This window comes from Ambystoma mexicanum, chromosome 3p (genome assembly GCF_040938575.1).
Source record: "Ambystoma mexicanum isolate Mex_15411 chromosome 3p, UKY_AmexF1_1, whole genome shotgun sequence".
Lineage (NCBI taxonomy): Eukaryota > Metazoa > Chordata > Amphibia > Caudata > Ambystomatidae > Ambystoma > Ambystoma mexicanum.
In genome coordinates this window covers 733,676,605-733,696,488 of record NC_090925.1, presented here as the reverse complement: position 1 = coordinate 733,696,488, position 19,884 = coordinate 733,676,605, and the positions used below count along the sequence as shown (strand labels likewise).

The window sequence follows — 19,884 nt, the reverse complement described above, 5'->3', positions numbered from 1 at the left end:
GTCCTGCTTACTGCCACCCCAGGGTGAAATGTTGCATAGCGGGCCCACCTCCCTAGTCTCACACGAAGGGACTCCTCCCTTGGGAGAAGTGACTAAATCCCTCTATTCATCAAACGACATAATTATTAGCAATAATAAGGTGACCTTAGATGATGTGTACCATTCGAATACGGCACCAGTTGATATACATTACTTAGTAGAATTCAAATTCTTATGACATCCATTCATGTTCCTTGTGACTTTACGCTATGTACACTCGGTAATGCTTTAAATTATTTACATTTGTGTATGAGTGCAAAATATCAGACCGCAGATGTTTGTATTAGAAATAACTAGCAATTTTAGACATTTAATAAATACAGAGCTTTTGCGTCATACAATTTTGGAAATGCGAGTCTTTTAAATACATTTTAAAAAGTTTCTTTCTGTATAGATGTACTCTTAAAGTTAATGTTCCTGTGGTCATTAGATGTAATGTTATGTTGACTTATACCACGCACCGTTCACTTGCATGGTCTCCAGGCGCTCACATGGCTCTGTAAGAAAGTGTGGGGTAGGTTAGTGAGGGAAGAGGGATAGGATAGAGGTTGTGCTCTTCTGTTGATGCTTGCAGAACTTCTGATACCCCAACTGTGCAATATATGATTGCGATTCATTTTCATGAATATATTTGATTGCCAAATGGGCACAATATGATCAAGAATTAACACATTTGTATAGGTGTTCGATCTTTTTTTGCCTTCCAGTATAATTATCGATTTAGAGGCTCTGGTCATATTTCCCCATGAAATCTGTTTTCACACATGGTCATTAAGTATGGTTGATCCTCCTAATATTATTTTCTGCTAACAAAATATGTACGATTGGTGCACTTTTTTAAATGGTGCTATGTGATGGCAAGTCGCAGACAGGGAAAATGTAATTGTGGTCCAGACTGCATGCTATACTTGATTTATAGAACTCATGTTATTCACAAATCACATTTTTTAAAGCATTATTAAAGTTCCCTAGTTCTAACATTGTTCCATAGAACTTAAAATGAGGTAATGGCTTAGTGTTTTGATCTTGATAAATAAACTTATCTTTAAGGCAGAGATTTAAACCCTGAAATTGTCCTTTGCTTACTGATTATTTATTCTTCATTTTTAGAAAGGAAAACAATACATTTCTTGCGACAGAGAACATACAAACTTATTTTCCTTTTTGAACGCTGACTAGAATGATTACATCTGATCCAACAACGTAATTATGAGGGCTCTAAGAGATATGGAGCCATATAAACCTATGTTGCCCTAATGAAAGCTGCCTATACTGTTGTGCCTAGTTAAAACAGATTAGCCATTTGTGACTTTATGGGAGCTAGACGAATAATCGATTACCCAGTAGTTATGACATTTATGTTAAAATAGGTATTAGTAATTATACAGAATTATTTTGTATTTCGGATTTATATTTTGTAAAGTAAGGCAGTTTGTATGGGAGTTAGATAAATGATGTATGATGCATCAGTCCAAATGTATCAAATGTGAATTAGAAAAAGGACGTATTAATAATAATGCCAATCGACTTTTGAATGAAGAGAGTATGAATGTATATAGAATATGAATAGGATACGAATGAACTGTGGTTTTCGAGATGACCGAGTTGATGGTTGTATTGGTAACAAATGTACTGCCCCAAAGAAATGACAAGTTGGATTTTAATAATTAATGATTTCAGGTTTGTCTGTTTTTTCAGTAATTGTCTTGTAGATGATATTTTGTTAGTCCTTTTTAAAATTTGCTCACTGGTGAATGTATGATATTATGATAAAACAAGCATCTGAACAAGAGCATTTTAAGTCATGCACATCGGACCAGATCACCACTGGAATGGGCAAAGAGGGGAACACCGCTGTTTGGATTCCTATTTCTTTCTTTCATAAAAATTCATACATACAATCTTGAAGGGATTTTATGTTTCCATCGTCATGGGTGCATTTTGTTCAACCTGGTGACCCCCGCCCCCACTGGAACCTGGAACAGTGAACGTACAGCCATTTATAGAGATACAATGTCAAACATGGCTAGTCCATTCAGGAGGACATCACAGGTGTAAGGCTATTGTCAACCAGTTAGCGCTGTGGTTGCTGACCCAGTTACCAGATGCTTGGTATAAGTCACAAAGGTGCTGAACTCCACAGGTTCAGCCTTTTGTGGTCTCGGCATGAGCAGGCAATATGATCCAACTGGCCACATTCTGAACACAGTGGTTTACATGAGAATTTCGACCCTTTCCCCAGTCCTTCCATATTCACTCTTCCAGGAGTCTTGGGCAGTGGGGGGCTCCTCTCAAGGCGTCTTCGTTCCCCAGACAGTTGAGCATCTTGGTCAGAGGTTCAGGTAAGGGAGAAGAGAATCCAAGGTTGTTGCAGCCCAGTCCCCGCCACCAGGAGAAATCCACAGCCTGCCTTGTGGCAAGTTGGGTTGATATTTATGGCCTCATTCAGACTAGGCCGATGGTGCTGGCCAACTCGGGGCAAATGGTTGTAGGAAGGGCCTCCAGGAACGGTTTTAATATAATCATGTTTGCTTCATTGTACACTGTCGTGGTAGGGGTCTGCAGCCAATCAACCACCAGATCTATTCTGTAGTAGTAGAGTTGGTGGGATGTCTCTACCCAGCTTTCTCTTCTTGGTTAGTGGTCTCCTAATAGGGTCTTCGGTAGGTAAGCCCCTCACCTCCTTTTTTCTCGCTGAGTTATGTTCTCCTTGATCCCCTTCCATTTGCGGACTGGGGTGCGCCACCTGCTGCGATACTTATCGATACTCTAGTGTGGCTGTTGTTGGCCGTCTCATCTCACAGGAACGTAAGACATGTCTTCTTCATGGTCCCATCATGCAGGAGACTATGAGGGTTCCTCCATATGCTATAGGTGATCACATGTGCTGAGCCGTGTTTTAGGTGTTACTGAGGGAAAAGGAGCTGTTACCTCTGTGCCGCATGTTTTATCCTAAGACTGCATCCTGCATTTGAGTCCTTTTACTGTTTCGCCTGCCCGGATCTCCAGCCTATTTACACACCACACATGCGCGGAGCGCTGCGTGGTGTGCCCAGCAGTGTGTTAGGTGTTCGGTGGGAGAGTGGAGACGTGGCTGTGGCGGGCCCCTTCCACGCAAACTCTGGAATGCCTGGTAAAATGGTCCACACTTGAAGCTTGCTAACTGGATCTGCTGAGCTGACTTTTTGCTCAAAGCTCCACTCGTCTACCGCCTCCTTCACCGCGTGCCTGTTGCTGTGTTGATGCATCACCAGGCGCAGTCCTGCTACGCTTAAAGTCAGTCAGCTCATATCTGTTCCCATCTAGCTTAACCAGCTCCTGCTCGTGCTCATCACTGCACTTTAACTATGGAACCTCCTCTACGGGTCTCCTCTGATAACATGCTGGCTTCCTAAAACCTTTTTCTTCCACAGCTGCGCACCACGCTGTTTCTGCAACCAAGGGCTGTTTTTTTTGGCACACTCTCTCTACATCTTTGCCACCATACCATAACTGTTGTGCTTGGCTCATAAACTATTTTGAACTGCTGTTACGTTTTTACTTTCCACGAACCAAGTGACTTCCTGGATAGTCGGCGCGTTTTCTTTCTAGACCTTTTTGGTGTTTACCACGAGCACTGTCTACATGTTCATACTTACAGCAGTGATTTGACCTTGGATGTGCCCGTGAACTGTGTTAAGCCCTCCATACGGTCCGCCACGTTGGTAGACCCAGTCCTAATGGTGACTCTGGTCTATGTATTTACACTGTCCACTTATAGCCTCTCTCATATGCACTTGTAAGAATACCTTCTAAGGGGGTGACTGCGGGTCCTGGAGCCTTTGAACCCCAGGAGGTGGGAACTAAGTAGTCACGTGTCTGCCAATCTGATAATTGCTGTCCTCATTGAAGTGTGGGTGATTGTTGGTTTGAGTATTTGGGAGTCTGGCCATTGTGTTCATTGTGTGCACCCACAACCTTACTTTATACGTCCCTGCAAGGACATTACCTCAGGGGGTGACTGCGGGCCCTGGAGCCTTTGAACCCCAGAAGGTCGTGAAGCAGCAGCTAGGTGCTTGATAGACTGGAAACTGTTGCCTTCATTAGAGTACAGCTGATTGTCGGTATGAGTACTTGTGAGACCAGACCCTGTGCTTATGCTGTTTATTTATAGCTTCTCATACATGCTTTGGTAACGTTACTACCTGAAGGGGTGATCCCCAAAAGGCTGAGAAGGAGCAGCTTGGTGGGTGTCATACTGAAAATTCTTTTCACTACTGGAGCAAGGGCGACTGCCGGTTTGTGTACTGGTAAGCCTCCAGACGATGCAACCTCTGTACATCCCACCTTGACCCTTGTCTCAAGGGGTAACTGCGGGCTGTGGAGCCTTTGAACCTTGTTGGGACGTGGAGTGCCATTTGGGCATAGCTCTCAACCATTTGTGCTGCAAAGGCGGGTGAAATCACCCGATTTTGTTTTTGGCGGGTGAGACGCCCATTGCAATGAATGGGCGTGCAGAAGGCTTGGCGGCTGATTCAGCCCTTTAAAAGGCAGGTGACACCCGCCAAAAGCGTGTGAGTTGAGAGCTACGATTTGGGCGTTTGTCCCTCTGGAAATTGTTTCTTTTGGATGAAGAAGGGGAGACTGTTCTTATTTGGGATTTCGACCCTGCCCCTTCAGAGATCTATGTTTGAAATCCTCTGGCACCTGCCATAAAGAGAGTCTGTTGGCACTTGCGCCTTGGAATCTGACTACACAGAGGGTTCTCAATCTGTCTCCATCTACCTGGTCCCATCTATAGGGGGGTGACTGCGGGCTTTGAAAGCCTTGGAATTTTTGGGGCCAACACCCATTGGGTGGGACGCAGATCATTGGCCCTATTGACCACTGACTGTAAGGGCAGGTGCATGCACTTTTAGTCTCAGCCCCCTCTGAATTGAACCTAAGACTTGGTAGAAATCCACAGCTAGTTCTGGAAAAGTGCTGAGCGTGCCCTACTGTGAGCAAATTTTGTTGAAGGGTCACTGTCCCTGCTGTTTGGGGGGGGACCTTTGATTAGTGTTGTATGCCACTTTTCACTGTTGCCAAAAACCTCTCACAGCCCAATAGTGAGCTACATAGCAGTTAAAGGTGCTTATAGTCTTGCCAGGCCTTCATTTGAGCCCCTTAACCTTAAATACACTCTTCCTGTATAGACATTTTTCAAATTGTTTGCTTAAACTCTAACTTGAGCCCTTCTCCTTGGTGTGAAGACACTTGTGTCGACTTATTTTGTATTGGCCTTTTTGACCATGAGTCGCAATCTGCGAAGTGCTAACTGCATGTGTGAATCACCCTCTGGTTTACCTAAAACCATGATCAATAAATCCTCAAATGTCACACTCCCATTGCTGCCCTCAAGCAAAACGTCCTTGCTATCGATGTCAGTCCATATCCCCCCAGTGTTAAGTCTTCCAATCACAGAGGGGGATCCGATTTTGGCACCTGTAATGCCTCCTGAATCCAGGGAAGGACTTTCCTCCCCCAAAAACACTCCTGACCAGGTCATGCCCTCATTTTCTGTGAAAGATGCAAACAACGATGAAAGAAATCTGATGTTTGAAGCACCTCACAGGGCTGACCCGGGTCACTCTCATAAAGATGTTCAGGAGGATTTCGTGCCAATTTTGGATACCTCGATGCTTGCTCCTGCCGTAATGAATGAGCTTGGTAAACGGGTTAGGCTGTCGCTTTGCCCTTCCTCGCCAGCTTCCATGACCCACGCATTTTCAGGAGCAAGTTAATTTACACTTACCCAATACATTTTCATATAAGGACTATACTGGATTAGGAAGGGAACGTCTTGGACCTAGTTTCCACAATGTTGGAACTAATATATTTCCTCCCCAGCAAGAAGGCAGCTGTTCCCCCTTGTCAAATTCACTCAATGACCATGATCAGAGGTCAGTTTCTTCTGACCATCATCGCTCTATATCAGTGAATATTCCCTCCTCAACACTGGAGGTTTCACTGATTAATATTGATGATCACGATTTGCAGAATGTTCCCGTTATCACGAGAATTCTTAACCTCCTTGACAAAGGCCATGATCTCACACATTGCTCTCTTAGAGAAATTAAGGGCTTGTTGGGATTCATAATGGAATAAATCAGCAAAATAGAAGGTTACATATTGGCACAGGAACAGGCACACTCTTTCTATGTTACCCATTTAGAGAAAATGTTGACTGAATCAACCCGCTATAGTCCTTCAGCCGCCTGTGCTCACACTAACATCACAGGGATCCCAAACGGACCCTGCAGCGAAAGACCCATGTCACAAAGATAGATCATACTCTCAGGCCCTTCAGGGCCTACCTCCCTATGTAGACGAAATATCAAACAACAAAACCATATACCTTCTTGAAGTGACCAAACTCCATCATAATTGGCTTCTTCAAGTTGAGCAGCTTCTGTTTAATGCTGTTTCGAAAGCTCAAGTCTCCCTAGCCCAGGCAGTTCCAAATGGGCCACCGGCTCTTGATGACGAGTCAACATCGTCCCCTGACAGCCCGACTGCATTAACAGACATCATTGACTCTCAAGATACAACAAAGCGGCAAAAAGCGGAGTCTACGAACCAGATAGGCATAAAGGATGCTGGGCAACCAGATCTCACTTTATGTCTCGCAAGGCGAAGAAATCGTTTTTAAGAGCTCAGAAACAATTAAATCTTTCCAAAGCCAAACTTAAAGACACCTAGGTCAAGATCGGCAAAGTCGATGCTTCTGGTTCCCCCAAAACCAAGGCTTCAGTGTCCAACTTGAAATCCAATGCAAATGTGGATGAGCCTGCCTTAAACCTATTGGAATTAAATGAAGAGAGCAAGAAACTCTTACAAATCAAAGCCACGGGCGAAGCTGATGGAAGAACTCCCTCACCAAGGCCACCAGAAAAAACTGCTGAACAGACGCAATCTCAGCTTCACAATTTTTTTCCAATTGTGCATAACAAAAAGGTGGCTATCCCCGAAATAGTGGAGGATCGTACCCACCACGTTCAGACAACTGATGCCTCTTCATTTCAGGCCATCAATGGTTGTCAACAGGTGGCCACTCAGATTCCTCCCAAGATTGTGGACCAGGAAATCCCAGTGACGGATTCCAAAGTATCGAATACTCCCCCAGCAGAAAACACATTTTCTGCCAATTTGCAAATAAATCCTGGAGGTGGAACAGGACCAATTAAGAGACCAGACCCTAGTGTTTCTGCAATTGCCCAAGGCGATGAAATACATTCTTGGATGGGGAAGCGATTCGAACGTCAACGGAACATCACGGATCAATAGATCCTTTTTGATTAATGCTTTCTACCAGATTACACCTTTACAGAATCTAGCCACAAAAGACATCGAGTGGGTTAAACTTCCGAACCAGAACAACCATAGAGGACTATGTAAATTTCAGTCTCGAATTATTACCAAGCTCATCCTAGATCACAAGGAGGACCTTGAGACTCTGGGCCTCTATCCCTATCTCTCTAGAGAGATGGACATTGCATGGGCCTTTTTGGAATTTGTTCCTCCGGCTCCGCCAGACAGGCCCCCTAAAGGACCAGTCCAGAATGCAGCAACAGAACCAACCAATGAAATACTGGTACAACTTGCCTCGCTCACCAAAGCCCTTAATGGTCTAAGTTGGCTGGAGCCACTTATTAAAGCGGCAGCCACAATGAAACAAAGTACCTTCACCTCGTAACTATCGAGAATAGCGATACTTTTCTGGAATTGTTGTGAGGCAAAGAATTTTTACGCATGGCACAAATTGCTGGGGCCCCCTCATGTTCCTGAAATCCTGCTATTACAGGAAACCATGGCAATGTGGCAATAAGACCCAAGATGGCGGGCCAATACCGCCCCAGGTAATGCCCCGGGGCATTACCGTGGGCGGTATTGGCCCGCCGCCTCGGATCTTATTGCCATTAGCACCCCGGCCCGTTAGACCGGGGTGCTAATGGCATTTTTTTTTGTTTCGAAACAGAAAAATAAAATAATAATAAATGAAAAAAATGGCCGCCTGGAAAGGGAAAATGTAGTCCGTTTTCCCTTTCCATGGCAGCCATCGGGAGCGGACGCGCTGGAAACACAAGTGTTCCCAGCGCGTTCGCCTCCCAAGACCAGAAGAAAAAAGAAGGTAAGTGGGGTTGGGACAGTGGAAGGGAGAGGGAGGGGGACAGGGAAGAAATAAATAAAGTACTGCGGTCTCCCGCGGGGGGACGACGGAAACCTCCAGTTGTGTGGAGGATTGGAGCGGGGATGGCCCCGCTCCGAGTCTCCACACGGCTGGAGGTTTCCATCGTCCCCCACCGGAGATCGCAGGATAGAAGGTAAGTCGGGTGGGGTGGGAGGAAAAAAAAAAATTCTTACCCAAGTCCCCGGCGGGGGACGAAGGAAGCCTCCAGCCATGGGGAGGCTCAGAGCGGGGGATTTCCCCCTTTCCAGCCTCCTCATTGGCTGAGGGGCTGCCACGCCCCTCGTCGGGAACAGTAGCCGGCACGCACGGCATAAAAGGGAATACCGTGTGGTATGGCTCACAAATGAGCCAATCACCACGCAGTATTCCCGTTGCACCGCGCCTGCTGGGTGCTAATGACAGATATTGTTCTGGAAGGCTTTGTATCATTTTGTCTACCAGCTTGTTGTGCATCTGCTGGCCACCCCAGTGGTGGCCTAGCTGTTCTTATCAAGAATTGCTTAAGATTTACAGCAAAATTATTGGACCACATGGATTTCTTTTTGATGGTTGATTTGACGATCGATGGAGCTCCCATCCATAAGATACTGCTTATATCAGTTAATTGAAATCCTATGGCAGTATCCATAGAGACGGCCTTCCAATTGTTGAATGAGGCACTGACTAATGCTATGCTGCAGTGCCCAACGCATGAAATACTGATTGGGGGGCGACCTCAATGCAAATCTAGATATGGAAGGAATTAGATCTGCCTCATCCGACTCAACGCCCTACGAAAAGCAGGCTAGAGTGAGGGGCAAGCTATGGACAGAGTTCTTTGAGGCTTGGAATATCTCTCCACTGTGCTTGGCACCACACAGCAGCAAAGTATCTTGGCAGCATGGCACCTCTTCCTCCTTGATTGACTACCTTTTGGTGTCAAGTGAGTTGTCTGGTATTTCACTCCAATTTTGATCACCCACTTTGGACTGGACGATCACAGTGCATTGAGCACCGTTCACCACCTCACTTGTAACACTTTTGAAACCCTGGCTCAAACAGCCCTTGTTGAGAGTGACAGGTATGCCATCTCTGTCCGCTGGAACCCAAACACCTGTAGGAAACTTGTGTTGTTGGTCAATAGGGACATCTTGGTGAGTGCAGATAATATGGAACCATCACTCTATCTAGAAAAAGTTACTGCCATCAACCTAAAGATGATCCGAGAACATCTTACAACACAATCCAAACTGCCTGTAGGGCACTCGACTCCTCATGTTTCCTTGAAATATCTGAACAAAATATCAGTCCTAAAACGCATAAATAAATCACGACCTTAGAGCTGTGAGACAATTGCACTTAACCGCTGCTAGACATATCATCCAAAAATTCTATACTGGCTACATGTAAGATAAAACGGAAAGAAATACGTTATGCGCGGTATAGATTTGACAACCAGAATATGATTGAGCCATTATGTAAAAACAACGTATGGGAAATATGGGCGATTCTCAGAAATCCCTTGTGCACGCCAGCGAACCGCTTGGTCGCGGCTATAAATGGTCACTTGGCAAGCTTACTTCAAGGAGAAGTATGTCCTGCCCCCCCAGCATGTGTAACAGGAAACTGATGTTCCTTATATGACCATTGCATCCACATGTACCTGGACACTGAAGGATGTAATTTGGGTAATTTCCAAATTATTATTCTCCAAATCGGCAGGTCCGGATGGCCTTCCACCATGCGTCATTAAGGATGATCCACATTTTTGGGCAAAGCATTTGCTTATCCGGTTTGAATTAGTATTCGGGTCAGGAGAAATTCCTCCCTCTTGGCTGACTGCTATAATTATCCCCATTCATAAAAAGGGACCTTTGGACAATCCTGTCAACTTCAGGCCTATCACCTTAATCGACATAGCAGCACAAATCTTTTCTCATCTCGTACTAAATGACCTGGAAGCTGGGTTCCGCAAGGAAATGGGCACCCCTTTGAATGAGACTATCCTTGCTCATTTATTGACGTCATCATGCAGTGCATCCAATGGGCCCATATATACGGCCTCACTGGATCTTTCATCAGCGTTCGATAGTGTTTTTTTTCTTTCATCAGCGTTCAATAGTGTTTTTTTTTCGAAATCGCTTATGGAAGAAAATGCTGGCCAATGGAATTCCAGCACAGATAGTAGCGCTGACTGTGCTCCTGCATAAGAAAACCTCCTATAGGGTTTGCATTACTTCTGCGGGCCTATTGTCCGATCACATCTCCACAAAAGTCTGCGTTAAGCAAGGATGTAACCTTGCAGCCGTACTCTTTAGCCTGTACCTTGCGGACATTGACACCATTTGGGATGCGAACGACATCTTCCCTGTCAAATTGGGAAATCTCTGCATAAATTGGTTGGCCTTTGCAGACGACGTTATCCTCTTTGACAGAACACCTTTAGGAATGCAAAATAAGATTAATTATTTCCACCAATATTGTCCATCTAACAACTTGACTATTAATTCAGCGAAATCGAACATCTTAGTCTTCACAGTCAAGACAAATTTGCCCAGATTTAGATAGTTATCTGCTTAGTATCGATGTACTATCAAGAGCGAGATGACATATCTGGGCTATCAGCTCTCGAATAGTATCTCACTCAATAAGTGGCAAACAACATTGAACCTTAAAGTGGTGCAACTGATACCGCAGATGAAACTGATACATTACCGCCATTGTAAGTTTTCTCAGCTTCCACTGATAGATTATCAGTTGAAGGTGGAGTCAACATTATTGTATGGCTTGGACTTGTGCTTGTTGGAACTAGGTCCCACACTGAACAAAATTCAAGGAAAAGTGTGGAAAACAGTGTTGGGGCTGCCGGGATATCTTCCAAATCCCATTCTAATTCACAAACTGGGCCTATATTCCCTTGCTGACAGATTTGAATGGCGAATGCTAAGTAACTTCATGAAGATGGTTTCACCTCCACTCAATTCCCTATACCAGGACCTGCATACGGTGCTGCTTGCTGATCATCTAGCATCAATTGCTATTTTCCATGCACGTATGAATAAGGTTCTTTTCTCTTTAAATTTGACCAAGCAAGACATTATCGATCGATCATCCAGGCCTGGTGAAAAAAAAAATGATCACTTGAATTCTTGGGCCAGGAACTCAGACACAATTGAGGGGTATTCCACCTTTACTAACTATGCCAACTTTAGACATGCGCAGAAACCTCAGAGTCCATATCTCCTGTGTTTTCCCCCCCGACAAAGCCCAGGCAACCTACATGAGATTTCGACTCTACTTAATTCACACAGGCTTCCGAATTTGCAAATGGCATGGCTACGAAACATTTGAACGCGGCCGCAAATGCCGTTTTTGCATAAGCGCAAATGAAACTGAGACACTGCAACATTTATTTTCATATTGCCCGTATTTTTAATGTGAGAGGAAGATGTCTTGGCGCTTATATAGGGAATGCCTCAAACTATGCAAGCCATGCTGTCTGGACTTGTTGCATGTGGGGCAGCAGCAACTCGATCATATTGGCCATGGTGCAACTTGTACGCACGATCAAAGCCGCCTTAAAAGAAAGAAACACAGGGTTAGCAAAGGTAAACGATTAGGTTTAACAGTTGCATGTTACATCTACTACCGAGTGGGGAAGCTATGCCTCTGAGGGGGAAAAAAACCGATGTTGCCACATAAGCGCTTCAATTAAAATATGGATTTGTGAAGACGCTGCAACAAGCTGTACAGGGTACCACCCAAGTCCTATCTCTGATTACATCTTTTCTTTACTATGTTGGTATTAGGACTGAACAATTGTATTGTCCCTGGGATGTTGTATGCAGGGACAAAATGGACTAATGTATGATGCAGCACAGACTGTGTCTTAATTTGGAATGCTTTAGATTCGATTTAAGTAACATTATTAACATCATTACTATCACATTTTTTTAAATTGTTATGAAGACCCTTTTATGATTATGAAGGAAAACCCTCATTTAGAAAATCTATCCGGTTTATTGAGTGTTGACATTTTTATGCAAAAACAGAATGTTGGGATCATCATTGTGAACAAATAGTGGTGTGGCTAGTGTTCACACCTCAAATGAATTGATAATTGTAATATGTAAATCAGTGCTTTTGGAACTTTTTTTGCTCTATATTTCTTTTGGATGTATATTTGTAAAGGTGTAATAAATTATTCTTTCACCCAAAAAAAAATAATATATATATATATATATATATATATATGTGATCACATGAAAGCCAAATTCCTGCTTCACATCCCAATTTGTTTGGTACGTGGTCGCACCATCATCTCAGCTTCAATGATGCTCCTTATAAGGGGTGGGCGAAGTTTCCACTCATGAAGCAAAAAGTGCAGAATTTGGACTGGATTCCACAAAATCAGCATTATGGTTCCGCTGCCACTGAAATTTCGCCCAGAGCGCGGCATTTTGTTTCTATGTTGGTTTTGTGCAGCGAGGTGAGAAACTTTGCATGGGTCTTTTTTTCAATCTGTGCTAGTTTTGTGCAGCGACCCACACTAGTTTCACGCTTCGGCACAAGAAAGTTAGTACTGGTTTTTCAAACCACATTAGGTTTGCACAGCGGCACATGAAACTTCACGCCGTTCATTTCGATTTGTGCTAGATGTCACACAGTAGCACGTGGAACTTTAACGAGCCCTTTATAATGTGTGCGACAGCACAAGAAACTTTGCACAGCTCTTTTTGGTTCCGGCAGCAGCCCAAGAAACTGTGCACTGCTCTTTTTGATACGCAGGGGTGGCGGAATGGCAGAGTGGGACGAAGCATAACAAAATTGGATAGATTTCGCTTCTGCGGCTGGCAGAACAGAATTTAACAATTTTGCACAACCCTACTCCTGATGAAGGGACATATCCCACACCAGGCCACTCAGGGAGTTGCCCTCAACTCAGAAATCAACAGAGACCCATCTTAGGGGACTTCAGGGTTTTTCTGCCAGGCAGTCAAGGTCCTGCCTTCCAAAGTGCTCATGGCCCTCCATCACAGGATAGCCACAAGTTGTCTCCCACTGTGGTTTAGCAGCCTCCACTGTGAGGGTTCTCCTGCCTTCACCCTGGGCAGACTTCCTGGTCATTGCCTGAATCCTGCATCCTCACGGGCCTAGTTGCTTCGTTTATCATAGGCTAGCCCCTGGCTCTTTTTAATGATACCCTTGCGTATCAAGGAATCATGTCACTCCCTATATGTCATTTTGTGTGCAGTCATTTTTCAGTGATGCCAATACATATGCAAATTCTAGGGCCCTGGGTGTCTTCTGACATACAGAGCCTCGCAAATGCTAGAACTGGCCCTCTCTCTGGGATACTGAGCATGGTAAATGCTCTTACTGCAGGGGTCTACAAAATGTGGTTTCCCATGTTTTACTACAACTACCATCAGCCATAGTAGCATAATCAATGGTGAGGGGTCATAGACCAAAATATCTGAAGAGCTGCTAGTTCCAGACTCTTGTCTTAATGCTTACACAGACTCTAGGGGGACTTTTAAATATCCATTGGGTAGAACTTAATCCTAGCGTTTCAACAATATAGCTCAGCAGGACAAAGTACCTGCTTCAGAGATCTGAAGAGCCTATAAAACAATTGGGCCCAAAAAAACATGTGCGTCAAATAACATCTACTATTTAGGTAACTACAGACAATTCAGTTTGGGTCATTCAAAGAGTCAATAATATTAAAACCTGCACAAAGAATGTCTTTCATAGCCTACTTAGCAGAAAAGTAAAAACACTACCTTGAGCAAATGTTTGGCACCTAGGGTTCGTATGATTGTTTTACTCAGTGGGTATATTTTGTAGTGTTGAGAGGAATAGTGGCAAATAGCAGGATGTACGTTTAAAAACGTGTTTGGGTGGAAACGGTATCTGTTGTAAGCAAACGACACGGACCATAATAGATTTAATTAGTGAACAAGTCTGTTTTTTTGGCTCTTGGGTGACGGCAAAGCTTGCCAAAACGAATGCAAAAGGGTTTTATGTGCCCATGATGCCCGCCACACTGCATGGCCCTCCTGCAGAAACTCAAAACAGCACACCAATCTTAATGTTGCTTTCAATGGAGACAAGCTTTTAGTCGATCTTCTTTACCATAGTTTCATGGAAAATTAGGGCTGACTCAAAGTGCCTCTCTAAAGAAAGCCCTGCTGCCGATGTCCTGATAGGATGTAGCCAGCAGGAGAAGGAAGGGCTTGCCGGAGGGCTCGCTTCCAGGAGAGAGAGGTACGGGACTCTTCTACACCTGGCTCCTGTTGCCATATACAAGACGAGCAGGGGTGTCACTTCGTCTGATGGCAGAAAAGGAGTGCAATAGGAGCACAGTAAACTGATCTCCTGCCCCACCTTGCTCCTGGGATTAGATGCATTTGTAGCTGGGCTGTGGAGACTGGGAGAGCGGAGGCAGAGCAGGAAGTTTTACCATGAAACAATTGATCATAAAAACGGTAGCCTTAAAACAAATTCTCTGGAATCCGGTATTGTCCCACATGATGTTCAGAACATTCTGCTTCACCACCTAATGTCCTGCACTTCCTCTTTCTCCAGGTAGGGAAGCCTGGTCCATACACAATCAATCTTTAAACCCCACCCCCACTGCCTTTCCTTATCTTCCAACTTTTCTCCAACTCAACCTTCCCCTCCATCATCCCACCACAGAACAAGGTCTGGAAATCCAGATGTCAGCACAATATGTAAAAGCTATTCAGACGCCCTAGCAAAAGTAGACCACGACAGTGATCATGGATGCAGTATAAATGCCTATAAAGTGGTATTTAAAGGAATTCCCAATAAGACCCCTCCAGCATTACAACTTACAAGAAATATCAGCAACCCAAGAACCTTAAAAGTCAATTCACTTCGGCTGGCCTTTTCGAGACACCTAAAAACAACTCGGCCTGCAGATTCTCTGTGTAGGTCTTAGTAATCTTAAACCTGCTTAAGGGGTCTATTCCATTTTCAGAAGGAATCTTGAAACACACCGGATTTGCCTCGAATTCTGAATCACTCACTGTTATATGAATGCAGATATATTTTTAGTATTTCAAAAACAATTCCAAATCCTGGAAGATGGTGCTGATACATAGGCATTTCATGGCTATACCTTTTGGCTCTCCAGATTTTGGTACTACAACTCCCATCAGCTATACCCAGCATAATCAATAATGAAGGGTCATGGAGGCCACAGTCCAAAACATCTGGAAAGCCAACTGTTGCAGACCCATGACCAGGGCAAATAAAGGAAAACCACTGTAAACGGGCCCACGCAAAAACTGCCGAATTTGGGGGGTGTTCCAGTACACATACCTGCCAAATGGTTGGAGTAGGCACGCATTTGATGGCAACACCGGGGGAAAAAAGTCTGTTTTAGTGGGCATACCTAGGCAAATTGTGAATGAGAAAATGCATTAAAGACATCTTAGTGCTTTATCCTGGGCCTAAACATCTCAGAGAGCTGGTCAAACAGTGCAATGGATCCAGGGGGCACGAGGGAAAAATAAAATAATAAATACGCTGGTACAAGGGGTGTTTTCCTTAAGTCAGACTGTTGCCTGATTCATAAGTGTTGCCAACTCCTAGTTAGCAGGCCCTGCCCTCAAAAACATGTCTGTACTTGTGAGGTCAAAAGGCTGCGGGTTTGGGAGAGAAATATTTGCACGATAGTAGTCTGGTACTGTACCCGTCATTGCTTTAAGTGCCAAGCATGCTAAATTACAAATAGTTAATTCTGCCACTGGAAGTATTGCGAGCAAACATTCTGGAGACAAGCAGTGACATTCTCAGCTTCCTGCAATTTTACCAACAAGACCGTCTAGCATCTCATTCGTAGATAGTTGGAGAAAATGTTAAGAATTGGTCAAAGCCTTTACTACTGACTCAATTCAAATGTCCACTTGACTGGGAGAATTCTACGAAGCATATGCACTTGGAAAAACACCCCTTTGTGTAAACCACATATGACCTCACAGGATAGTTACTGTCCCACCATACCCCCAGATTATTGTTGTGTATACTTGGCCGCATAATAATGTTAACGCTAGTAAATATCCAAGAAACATGAATACATTTAGAAAATATCAAACTACAGTAGATGCTGTACGTGGCCTGAAAACACAGCACGGTGAGAAAGCAGCCAAGTCAACATTTCGGATCGAATTATTTTGAATTACAATTGCCAAACAAAATAAAAATGCCTTCTACACAGTGGTAGCCGCATACATTTTATTAGAACATGTTCCATCACAGAGCACAAATATAAAAACCAAAAAGGCACACGTCTGAGCAGAGTAACAGCCAAAGGAATGTGGAAGGACCACGAGAGGACTCCCAACTAGCTCACCACGGAGACAATTGTGATTATGGGATGTCAACTTCGGAAAGGGGAAGGAACGAGTTTGGAAGGGGAAGGAATGTGTTTGAAGTTCGAGGAAAGGGGCAACACTACTCATTTAAAAAGGTGTACCTGGAGCCGATCCTTCCAGAGTAGAAATTAAGAAACCCCAGGGAGATCTCCAAGTCCAGAGCACTCAAAGGTTGCACTTGAGATAATTGCACAGGACTTGTAAATAGGGGAGGGAAAACAGTTTGAGTTGGGTGTTTTGATGGGATAGAAGACCCATCAGAGGGTCCCATGGCGGCAATCAAGGCAAGGTAGATCCTCAGGATTAAGGGAAGCGGTGTGGGCTGCAGCAGGGGGTCAAGGAAATGTTTGAGGTCCCAAGCTTCCCTGGGCCAGTGTGGTGGGTCGTGAGGGGGAAACAAGACAGAAGAGAGCAACCACTAGCAGATGATCCAAAAGAATAGATTGTGGCATAGTGGATCGGCAGTCAGGAACAACAAGTCATAAGAAACATCCAAAAAAAGAAATCACCAGCAATCCTCAAGAGAGCAAAAGACAATATGGGACACAAAATGGCTTTGGGGGCAAGAATTCTTACAGGATCTCAAGAAGGAATGCTAGATGACATGCGTGTCCATGGGGGGCCTTGTGTCAACATTAGAGCGGGAAGGGCATGGTATCTTCAGGACAGAGAAGATTGCTCAAAAGGACACGGAGGGGATATGAAGGAGAGTAGGTGAATTTTCAAGGAAAGCTGCCTAGGAAACCCACCTCAAAGAGGATATGTAAAGGATGGGGGGGGGGAGAAACTTAGTTGGCCTGTGGTATGATCCCATTGACAAGGTCATAGCGCACCCCCCATCGTAAAGCATATCTTTTCTTCTCTGTGGGCACAACATAATCATTGGGGACATACACTTGTGGGGGTCTGGAAATCACTTGCGGGGTCTTGTATAGCATCTGCTCTCTAATGCCCCAGCGCAGCTCTCTACGCCCCTTATCCACAGACACCTGCATAGAGTCCCAGCTCTGCTTGTACTGCATATACTTGGCCACAGGGTCAGTTCTCTTGCGGTATCCATTGATTAATGGTTCCATCCTCGGGCGGATGAAGGACTTGTGCCTGTCCCAATCTGCTGGACGCTGGATCCATCTGTCAGGCAACGAGTCAGATGACAGTGAATCACTGTCTGTTCCGTGCTCCCCCTGTAGTACTGCTCTGTGCTCCCAGATGCCAGAATCTGTTTCTGAGATGATCGACTCATCAGAAACTTGGGTTTGGCCATCTTGCCTCCGTCGCAGAACCTTTCTCTTCATTACAGGACGCCGGACACCCGCATCCTGAGAGCTACTGCTACTGCTTCCAGGGCTGCTTGGAAGGGGGACTAGCCTCTCCCCTCGAAGGCTACTTGACCTGGGAGTGTTACTAGTAACGGTTGCTGATGGCCAACGTCTTCCAATAGCCACTGTGTGCTTGCTGTAAGAGTCGCTCTGAGGAATTACAACAGGATGCGGGGACCATTCCGGTGCTCTGTTGCCACGGGAATGTTTAGCACAGATGGTGCCTCTGGAGGGTGGCTGACTAGTCCCAGGGGCCTGCCACGGTGACAAGTCAGCCCACGCTTGTCCTGTGTTGGCTGTTGCAGCACGAGATGGCTCTGGGTCTGCGTCCTCATCCCTGGTTGGTATGGCTTCCCTTTGCTGCTCAGTCAGTCCCCATGCTTCATCAGGCCAAGCATTTTCATCAGACCATGGGTCGCTGGAGGAAGGGGAGGTCTCTGAAGTGAGGCCAGGTGGTCCACCTCGGGCCATATCACCCTCTGGCCCAGGTATCAGTCCTGCTCGTCGCTCCATCAGCTCCTCCAAATCCTGCTTGAACTCCAGTAGCCTATCTCGGGGAATACCACTGAAACCCAGTAGAGCCAGCTCACGCCGCAGTTCCTCCTCTGTGATCTCTGGCCGGGCCGCAGGCTGCTCCTCACGAGGCTGCCTCCGTCTCCTACCCCACATTTGCTCCTGTGGTGGGCCCATGCTGGTCACAAGTGAGCCATCCAGGCTCTCGGTTGGATCATTTGAGTCAGGTGGGCTGTCATTTCTAGGGGAGGCCATGGTGTTCTCAGTCTCTGGGGTAAGCCCGACTCCTGTGAGGAAACGTTTTGACCCTCAGTCTATAGCCTTTGGCAAGCACTCGGGGCTTTATAGGTTCGAGGTTGTTCCTTGGGTTTCAGTTTATTGGAATGAGAGGGTCAGTCATCACTGGATATTCTCTTGGTCATAGGAAACGATCTGTACCTGTTTTGATATTGTCAAAGTTGTTGGTTACCAAAGTTTTGGATTTGTCAATCAGGCAGTGGCCCTCGATCGGACGTACGAGTTCTGCTCTCAAGAGGTTTGGTGGCTCGTGATGTTGGAAGCCCTTTGCTTAAGAGAGGCCTTATGCTGTCTCAAGTAGGATACTAGCGGATGCTCAAATAAACTGTTACACTTCAGGTAGTTAATTGTGTTAGCGGAGCCGTGCTGGTGCCTGGGCCGTTGGAAGTACTATTGGGTGAACATATGGTGTTAAGCTGTCTAAGGCCCGCAGTTAAGTGACTTTAATGTCATTTTTCTGGCTGGCGATGAGGTTGTTGACTCTCGGGCAGTTGGCAGCACTTATTGTGATGTTATGGGTTGTTGGCGGCGCTATCTTGCAGAAGAGAGCGTCGTGGTCCGTGTAAATTCTCACGTGGATTGTGGTTCTTCTCTGAACGTGGTTTCGTTACGTCTCTCTACCCTGCTGTCTTAGCCTGGTCTTGATTTCTCTAGTGCTGTTTCGGGCCCTCTTGTGGTTTATCTGAAGGTCTTCTGGGATTAGAAGGTCCGGCCTTGTCTGGAAAAAACGACTCTGGCAGTGTGACCAATCTGTCGTGTTGGTCTTGGCGAGGGCGGTGGTCAGAGACGGTCTTCGACTTAGAACGAATAGTGTTCCTGTTGTCTCTGTGGCTTTATACAGAATCCCAGTCTGTCGTGTTCCTTTCACGCTCTGACCGCCTCGTTTGCTATCCGTGCGGGGCCTTGACTCTCACCCTTCCTCTGCCCCGATCACTGGCTGCCTGTGTCTCTTGGCCCCTGCTGATCACTCCTCTCCCTTCGCCCGTAGTTTGAGTCTCCCGGGCCGGGCGGCGGGAGCAGGAAGGGGCGGGGCTCCTAGCAACGGCCAGGAGCCAAACAAACGATAACTCCCGACACTCTCCGCGAAATGACTACTTCTCCCGGCATACTCTGCAGTGTACCA

At 45.5% G+C, this 19,884-nt stretch overlaps 1 protein-coding gene across 1 annotated transcript; it reads right to left on the bottom strand.

Annotated features, from left to right (window-relative positions):
- Positions 1–16,478: 16,478 nt before the first annotated feature.
- HYLS1 (HYLS1 centriolar and ciliogenesis associated) lies at positions 16,479–19,826 on the bottom strand. The gene has a single exon (XM_069651612.1). It carries the CDS (start codon positions 18,717–18,719, stop codon positions 17,421–17,423), a length of 1,299 nt encoding a protein of 432 aa, XP_069507713.1. The 5' UTR covers positions 18,720–19,826; the 3' UTR covers positions 16,479–17,420.
- Between the last annotated feature and the right edge of the window lie 58 nt (positions 19,827–19,884).